General features: G+C 47.1%; 1 protein-coding gene across 2 annotated transcripts in view; it reads right to left on the minus strand.

The window, feature by feature from the left end:
- Positions 1-1,611: 1,611 nt before the first annotated feature.
- LOC106937858 (disintegrin and metalloproteinase domain-containing protein 9) overlaps positions 1,612-9,307 on the minus strand; it is a 19,596-nt gene continuing 11,900 nt past the window's right edge. Inside the window, exons 13-24 of one of the 2 annotated variants that reach the window (XM_015019582.1) lie at positions 8,737-8,829; positions 8,548-8,655; positions 8,131-8,221; positions 7,957-8,062; positions 7,683-7,866; positions 7,519-7,599; positions 7,299-7,404; positions 7,091-7,238; positions 6,790-6,901; positions 6,097-6,126; positions 5,713-5,780; positions 1,612-5,615 (exon numbers count right to left, since the gene is read on the minus strand). In XM_015019582.1, coding sequence (XP_014875068.1) covers positions 5,546-5,615; positions 5,713-5,780; positions 6,097-6,126; positions 6,790-6,901; positions 7,091-7,238; positions 7,299-7,404; positions 7,519-7,599; positions 7,683-7,866; positions 7,957-8,062; positions 8,131-8,221; positions 8,548-8,655; positions 8,737-8,829 — 1,197 coding nt within the window. In that variant the 3' untranslated portion in view covers positions 1,612-5,545. The remainder of the gene's footprint in view (positions 5,616-5,712; positions 5,781-6,096; positions 6,127-6,789; positions 6,902-7,090; positions 7,239-7,298; positions 7,405-7,518; positions 7,600-7,682; positions 7,867-7,956; positions 8,063-8,130; positions 8,222-8,547; positions 8,656-8,736; positions 8,830-9,307) is intronic. The other variant, XM_015019583.1, reaches the window with a different exon arrangement.

Raw genomic sequence — 9,307 nt, forward strand, 5'->3', positions numbered from 1 at the left:
GGTCATAATGTTATGCCTCATCAGCATCTCATTTAAAACGTTCATTAAAGAACGTTCATCAGAGTGAAACTCCGTTCTGGACCTGATGCTGCTCAGACACCCAGCTGGTTCTGGTCCAGTCACCATGGCAACCAGCTGGAGTTCTGGGAAGTTCTTAAGAACTTCTCCACAGTTCGTGTCCCTCAGCTGAAATTGGACCCGGTTGGTTCTGGTTCGGTCAGAGCCGTCAGAACCTCCGCCCAGACCCAGCTGGAGGTTCTGTTTTGACCTTGTTGTGCGGCTGCAGTCCCCGTCTGGACACGCCCACCAGCGGTCCAGCCGGCCCTCTGATTGGCTGCTCCTCAGAAAGCCCGTCCGGCTATTGGCTACTGAAGCTGTCGGTAACTTTGTCCTTTCACGAGTCATAAGTTCCTCAAAATTACAGACAGCTTATTAAAACTCTGGAAACTCAGCTGCTGGGAGGGATTCAACGGTTAAAAACTGCTCCAACAGGCCAAATAGTGCGGGATATTCCTCCGCAGAGAGGCTGATTACCTTCATGGCTAACACATCAGGTTATGTAATTAGCCGGTTAGCTCCGCAGATAACCTGCCGCTAACCAGAGTAACTCAGCAAATGAAAACGGACCGAACCGAACCCCGGAGTGACCGAGCCGCCTCAGATGGGGCTGCTTTTCACAGGTGACCTCAGAGTTCAGCTCGGACTGCTGTTAGCTCACACGAGGCTAGCAGCGCAGCATGCTAACACCAAACACGGTTTAGAAAATGTTTAAACTCAGACTGAAATCCTCCTTCATCACAGAGACAGCAGCAGGCCGTCTCTACACACTCCACAGCCCAGCATAGAGCACTCTGAGCCGGGTACTAACCTCCAGAAGAGTCCAGCGGCTCCGCTCTCGGCCAGTTACCCGGACGCCCTTCTCTCCCGGTGATGACAGCGAGGACGTCGCTGACGTCACGACGTACAACAGGAGGAGCGGGACTGAGGGAAAACTTCCAGTTAAACTTTATAATTTCTACAAGCTAATTTTATGCTGGTCTTTGGCATAAAAACATTTTTTTCCACAGATACTGTATTTGAAATAAGAAAGACATACTTTTTTATAGAGTAACTAAACCCCAAGTCTATTTTTCTTGCAGATGAACCGTGCAAATTAAATAAAAAAATAAAATAAAATAAAAATATAAACTATAAAATCCCAGTTCTGCGTACAACGGGAACGCAGAACTGGATATTTTAAGTTTACTGCTTTTGTTTGGGTGCTTAAGGTAACAACTGAGCTGTTTGGTCACAGTGACTAACATTGTCTGGAGGAGAAAAGCATGGTGGTGGCAGCATCATGCTAGAACGGCCTTTGCAAAGCTTTGACCTCTGCCTCATTAAATATTTAAGGTTTATGAGGCGTGTATGTAAATATGAGTCTGTGTAGATCAGAGAATAAGAACCTGAGCTTCCTGTTTTACCAAAAATAACTCAAACTGACCGTTACAATTATTTTAACAAACTGAGCGGTCCAGAAACATTTCTACACGTTCTTCATCAATGTTTCCTGCTCAATAAAAATGATTATTAAAAGATGAAAAGCGTCTGACATGATTCAAACCAACACAATCAGATTTAATCAAGTTTATTAAATTACGTTTGAAGATGAAATACATCACTGTTGCCGTAGCAACCGCAGTGGGTCCATGAGCATCCTCGTTTAAAAACAGTCAGACTTCCTGTCAGGACGAATGAACGTATGAATTTCTGACCTCCAGTCGGGGCGGAAAGAGTTTTATTTAACACAGACATAAAAACATGAAATATTTTTGATGACCAGAAACAGAATCAAACCAAACAAACAAAAATCCTATAAAATCATTTTGTAACAGAAAATAAGATTCTGTGTCCAACTCAGGTTCACCATCAATGAAACAAGCTCACATCTATTAGCCCTACTTTATATTCCTCAACACTCGTGAATTATATCCATATATATTATTGATTTATAAATGTAAAGCGAGAAAGTGAATGGATTTCCTCTCCTCTCTGCTCATGATCCCAACCTGAAGGACCGAACTGGGATCAGACCCGGTGAACAAACCGATCAGACGCTTTAAACAAATCTCACGTTTGGACTCAAACCATCAGATTTAAAGATATGGCTTTAATCTCTGGCCTCCTGCTAAACAAATCACCTACAAGTAACTTCTTTAATTTATTATATTATTTATTTTGAATATATTTGCAGGATGATTGTTTCTACTCTTCTGAATGTACTTCGACATGTAACAGTATAAAGTTTAAATGCAACCAGAATTTATGGTGAAAATTCGTCAGTTTCCGTGAATTTTCAGTTGAAAGGGTTTAATATTTTCTCAGTTTTATTATTAATGGAAATATTCTTGACCTTCATGTTTATGATCCTTTATTGTATTGTACAGTGACAACTGTGTGCACCAGCGCCCCCTACAGGTTCAGGGGAAAAGAAATTACCAGTGGTGGGCATGGCTAACTCTACAAAGCTAGCTGCGCTAATGCTAAACAGCTACACCAACATGGTATTTAGCATAAGCTAATGCTAAAGCGCTACACCAACGCTGTTTGCTTGTTTGTTGCATTTTGCCAGTTGCTCAAAGTTTCTTGATTAAAAAAATTAAATGTGAGGAAGCAGAATTGCTGCATCTTCACCACTTTCAAAATAAGAGTATGACTATAAACGTCCAAATCACAGGCGTCAAATGTTATTCACTTGAAACTTTACAAAACAGCCAAGTAAATCAGTGCTTTAGAATTTATATGGACACATTAATTTAGGGGAAGCTAAGTATGCTAAATGTTTTCAGAGCTAGAAAAAGCTAAAAAGGATGAAATATTAGCTCAAGCAGAGACGTGTCCACCACTGGAAATTACCAAAAAAAGAAATGTGTATTAGCAGCTGATGTTTTGATAATATCTCTGATCTCTGAGTAATATTTTATATTTTTCATATTTAATTCTTGACATGGATCCTACCTGGACCATACATTAGATATCTGAGCCAGAGCTAAGCAGAAGCTACGCAGCATTCTGTGAAACGCAGAGACATCTAGTAAAATGTACAGTAACGCCGTGTAAAGCACCGAATCGTAGAATCAGCATCAAACCAGAGGTAAAAAATAAACTAGAGGACAAAATTATCCGTAAAAAATCTGATTAAGAGCCCAAGGTAGATTTGTCCCTTTTTGACTGCCGTACTGAAATGACAGGGGAGAAATAATGATTTTAAAAACCCAATCAGTTTCCAGCTTTTAAAGAGGAAATCTTGTCCTGGTGGTGGAGGAGTCAGGAGGAGTCGCCGTGTTTGAACTGGAGGCGGCCATGATGTCTGAGCGTTCAGCTGGTTTGAGCCTCAGCATGAGATCCGAGTCGTTTCCTCCTCACCGTCCGGCCGGCCGGCGCCGACCGGACGCTTCTGCCCGCCTCACGTCTCGGTTTGGCATCCAAGAGTCAGTTGGCACAAAGTTAGCTAGCCCTAACGCAGAGTCCTCAGGGTTCTGTGCAAAGAAGAGCAGGGAGAGTCCGCCAGGTCCAGACCCGGGTCCAGACCCAGGTCCAGACCCGGGTCCAGACCCAGGTCCAGACCCGGGTCCAGGACCAGATCCAGATCAAGATAAAGATCCAGACCCAGATCCAGATCCAGGTCCAGTCAGTGCAGCGCTGCAGACACGTTTTCTTCGCTGCTGCATAAATCGTGCAGACGCTGCGTACCACACATCGAAAACCAAAAGTCTGAGCCGCCCTGAGCTCCTCGCGTTGCATACTGGGAGAATACTGAGTGAGCCGGGCGGGGCGGGGTGCTGAAACTAAACGCACCTCCACACGGCGCCTGTAGGGTGCGTTACATTCCTATGACAGTGCTGAGCGGAGCTGCAGTTCAACACAACACCGACTCTTTAACTAGAAAAGATTACAGAAACCAGGTGAAGGCTCCGCCCCCTGCAACACAGACCAGCCAATCAGAGCGAGGCTAGCTTCATTTTACTGGTAAGATGTCATGCTCCTTTTTATTAAACATCTCTTTTACTGTGTGATGTAGACAATTACTCCAGTAGTGTCCAGTAATGCAGCTGCAGTAATGCTAATGTTAGCATGCTAACACTTAAAATTCACACCCTCAACCACATTTTTCTGGTGTTTTCTGACAAATTCAAAACATTGCAAAAATTTACAAAAATCGCACATGCCATTAAGTCTTGATGCACTGAAGCGCTAATGTTAGCATGCTAACAATAAGTCCTCAGATAATTGTGGTTTTCAGATAAAGAAATCCATAATAATTAAAGATTATTGGTTGGATTAATAGATTATTTATTATCGTTAAAAACATACGCTTTGGAAGCACTGAAACTTTTTCATCAAGTCTAATTCACTGCCACCAGAACAGAAGATGCTAATGTTATGCTAACATAACTGTGGTTTTCTGATATTTTAAGGATTATTTATTGAATTAATAGGTAATACAGAATTGTCGCTAATAAATATCAATGAAGCACTGAAACAGCGTTTGAAACTTTTGTCATCAAGTCTAATTCACCGCTGCTGTAACAGAAGATGCTAATGTTAGCATGCTAACACTAACTAGACAGATACGGTGGTTTTCTGACAGGATTGTAAATATTACTGATTTAGTATGTTTTTAATAATATTTATTAGTAATAACTCAAACATTATATAAAACGTTTTAAACGGTTTGATTAAAAACACTGCTGCTGCTCAGTCTGGAAAATGCTAATGTAGCATGCTAATGTAGTTAGCATCACCTGCTAACACCCAAATTGGATATTTTAATAATTTTAGAGAATGATTGGAAAGTTAAAAAAGTATTTTCTGTCCATATTTAACTGCATAAATATCAAGGCTATAAGTTGCTATATTAGCAGTCAGTTTATGAATTGTTAGCTTACAGGCTAACAGCTCAGCAGCTGATGGGAATGACATATTAGCATTTTATGGGTATTGTTGATTTGCTATGTAAAACTTATGAAGGAATATGATAATTTTATTGCATCATAAAATTGCACTAGAGCTGGGCCAGTGCTTCTGCTAAGGTTTTTCATCATGCAACTGGGAACACTGGGAGCCCAGTGTTCCCAGTTACATTCAGCCCCAGTAGAATCTGAATGTAACTGCTCCGTGTGGCAGTGAGTGAACTCAGAGTTATTTCTGCTCCAGTAACCGCTTTATGAACATGAACTGTGTTTGTTTAGCTGCTATTTGATTTATCTGATTGGCTGGTTTGGCTACAGCAGAGGTCACCTGACCAAGTTAAGGTGAACAAATGCAAGAGCCGCTTCGGTTCAGTCCTGCTGCGACCCGTCCGACCTGTCGGCCCAGTCCAAGTCCGACCTGTCGGCCCAGTCCAAGTCCGACCTGTCGGCCCAGTCCAAGTCCGGCTGCACCTCCAGGTCGGCTGATCCGCCTCATTGATTCCTCCCTGGGTGTTGCTAAGGAACCAGAGAAAGGAGACTGAAGGTCAGGAGGAAGAGGAGGAGGGCGGAGTCGAGAGGAAGCTCCTGATTGGCTAAACAGGCGGAGCGGGGGCGGGTCTTTGAGGCACCAGAGGCTGAGATGCAGCAGAAGGTTTCGGTTTTCTACAGAAGACAAAGACAGAAAAGATGTCAGGTTTCTGCTCCTCATCAAGGTGTGTGTAGGTGTGTGTAGGTGTGTAGGCCAGGTAAGCGTTCCTACAGAGGAGGCGGCGGCGGCCTTGCAGCGAAGGGCGGAGCTCTCTCACTGGTCTCACTGGTCTCCACCACCTGAAAACACAACAGGAAGTAAAATATCAATTTTATGTCACTGTTTTGCAGGACATCAGGGACATCAGGACATCAGGGACGTCTGTCCAACAGACAGACGTCCAACTATAAGGAGCTTCGCTTTCAGTCCAGCTCAGTTTATTTTTATTCAGCAGAACAGTGAAGTCAAAATGTCAGAAGGTTAAAGTTTGAGACAGAATAGACATTAGAGCTGTGACTGCATTATTATTATTATTATTATTATCATTATTGTTATTATTATTATTGTAATTAATATTATTATAACTCCTGCAGCAGTGAGGTGAGAGGATTTTACCTGCAGCGGCGGCAGCAGCTGAGCGTGATGCTGTGAGAAAACACCGGATGTTAGTTTATTTATATTAGCTCCCCTCAACAGTCTGTCACACACACACACACACACACACACACACACACGCACACACACACACACACACACACACGCACACACGCACACACACACACACGCACACACACACACACACGTTTGTTTTGCCATCTTTGTGGGGACTTTCCATTGACTTCCATTCATTTCTACAGCCTAAACCACCTTTACCCTTTTCCTAACCCTAACCAACCAAAACTCAATTCATACCTTAGCCCTAACTCTGACCCCTGACCCAAAAACAGGGTTTCCCCTCGTGGGGACCAGGCTCCGGTCCCCACGAGGAGCAATTGGTCCTCACAACGTAGTATATGTCAGGAAAATCGTCCCCACAAGGTATTATAAACAAACGCACACACACACACACACACACACACACACACACACATCCCCTCAATAAGCCAATCTGTTTGAATTTTAAATCAAAGGTTTAGTGTCATGATGCGTCAGACTGCAGATGGATTATTGGTGGTGATTGATTACTGATCAGCTGCTAAGTTCATCAGAAATAAATCAATAAGAGCCAACCAACAAATCAATATGTCAGCATCTCTTTCACCTGGAAGGTATGAAAGTGAAGCAGCAGCATCGCTGCAGCAGACTCACCCCGTCCCTGACGATGAAGTTCGCAGTGCCGCGGCCAGCAGGGGGCGGCTGTGCTCTGGGAGGCGGGGCTCTGCCGGGATTGGTCGGTTTGGTCGAAGTCGCTCCGTCGGCCCTGAAGACGAAACGGAGAAAAGTTCACAACACAGAAACACAAACGAACACTGCAGGGGGCGCTCAAGACCCGGAGATTCATCTCATGAAATCTCATCAAAAGCAGGAACTCAAACCGTTACAGGCGGGACTTCCTGTCACGAGGCGGGACTTCCTGTCTCATGACGGGCTGCAGCGGGTCGGTACTCACTGGTATCCCTGCGACCTCTTCCTGCGGCTCAGTCCGAGGCGCCGCAGCAGCTCGTTGCGGCGCAGGAAGACAAACGCTGCCAGAGCCAGCAGAGGAAGGACGAGGAAGAAGAAGATGAGGAGGCCGTCCCTGAGAGACGTGTCCTTATCTGTGGACGACACACCGAGTCAGCATGGAGCGGGGACGCCGCGGGACACATGGACAGTACCGTTCCACGTGGGTCCGCTGTCCACGCTGCCGCCGTAGCCCGACAGCTTGCAGGACGGCGGCGACCAGCCGTAGTCGCAGTGGCAGTTCCTGTTGCTGTTACACACCTGGGAGGGACACAGGGACTGGGTCAGACTGGGTCACATGACCCGGTTCGCCTTGCAGGCCGGATCCGCCCCCTGTGTCACCCTGATCCACCCCCAACCTGCCCCCCGTCTCACCCCGTGTCCATGGCACTTTGTCTCCACATCACAGTCGTAGCTCAGGACGTCTGCACTGCGACACTCAAAGTTCATACACACCTGAAGACGACATAAGAAGAAAAACAGCTTCATCAGCGTCTCGTAGCAACCAGTCCTCCCAGTCCTCCCAGTCCTCCCATCACCTTGTTGTCTCCACACTTGGTCCCTTCGTTCACCATTCCCGGGTCGGGAACGTCGGATCCCAGCATGAAGTCGACCCCGAAGCAGGTGGCTCCGTGTATCGGAGTGGTGATGATGGACGGCAGGATGCCGAACACCGTCCCCCCCTTCACGTTCAGACACTGCAGCTTCCCGCACTGAGCGTTTCTATGGAGACAGAGTCATGTGACCCGGAGGGGATGGGCCTCCCCTGCGCCGGGGCTAGGTAGGGTGTGTGTGTGTGTGTGTGTGTGTTACCTGCTCTCACACTTCTTGTAGCCTAAGTGCTGGTAGCCACAGTTGCCGAAGCGATCTCCTTTGCTGTTGACGTCTTTGAAGCAGATGTCCGGAGCGGCCGTTGCCTCTGCAGACGAGGAAGAGTCAGAAGATTCCAGAACATCCCGACCGGGTCGAAGATGATCCAGAACCTACTGGGTCCGAACAGGGCCTGGCACTGTCCGTCCAGGTGCTGGCACCTCCCGTTGTAGCAGTAAGCCTGCTGGTTCCGGCAGGGATGTCCGTTCTGAAACGCACAACGAGTTGGAGGCAGCGCCACCCTGAGGACGCGGCGCCACCATGAGGACGCGGCGCCACCATGAGGACGCGGCGCCACCCTGAGGACGCGGCGCCACCCTGAGGACGCGGCGCCACACTGAGGACGCGGCGCCACCATGAGGACGCGGCGCCACCATGAGGACGCGGCGCCACCCTGAGGCGCCACCCTGAGGACGCGGCGCCACCCTGAGGACGCGGCGCCACCCTGAGGCGCCACCCTGAGGCGCCACCCTGAGGACGCGGCGCCACCCTGATGATGCCTGCGGGGAGGCAGACGGGGAGGCGGAGACTCACCTGGACAAAGACGTCGCTCTGACAGAAGGAGGTGGAGCCGTTGCAGTATTCTGGCAGATCACACTCCTGGTCCTTCTTGGAGCGGCACACCGTTCCTCCAGGGAGGAACTGCAGACAGACAGATCCGGACCCGGTTTGGTTCTGAGGTTCGCTCCGGAGAGCCGTTCTCCAGCGGCCGGCGGCGGTTACCTGACAGCCGGAGCAGCACTCTCCAGACGCACACTGAGCCCCAGGCTTCAGCTTACAGGTCCGATACTCACAGCAGGGGTCCTCCTCACACTCCTGCACACAAACCATCCGGGTCAGACTCTAAGCTCTCAGAACCGAACTCTGGGTTCAGAACCCGTCCAACTGAACTCTGCAGTGATATCAGTTTCTAACAATAGAAACATTCAACTGACGACTGAAATCAAGGAAACATTTCGTTACAACACTAGAGGGCGCTTTCCATAAACTGAGCTAAAGATGCTAGCTGTAGCTAATGGTTTTAGCTCTAGCTAATGGTTTCAGCTCTAGCTAATGGTTTCAGCTCTAGCTAATGGTTTTAGCTCTAGCTAATGGTTTCAGCTCTAGCTAATGGTTTCAGCTCTAGCTAATGGTTTTAGCTCTAGCTAATGGTTTCAGCTCTAGCTAATGGTTTCAGCTCTAGCTAATGGTTTTAGCTCTAGCTAATGGATTCAGCTCTAGCTAATGGTGTTAGCTCTAGCTAATGGTTTTAGCTCTAGCTAATGGTTTTAGCTCTAGCTAATGGTGTTAGCTC

The sequence above is a fragment of the Poecilia latipinna genome, unplaced genomic scaffold (assembly GCF_001443285.1).
Source record: "Poecilia latipinna isolate Pla-1442-1.1 unplaced genomic scaffold, P_latipinna-1.0 Scaffold2452, whole genome shotgun sequence".
Classification (NCBI taxonomy): domain Eukaryota; kingdom Metazoa; phylum Chordata; class Actinopteri; order Cyprinodontiformes; family Poeciliidae; genus Poecilia; species Poecilia latipinna.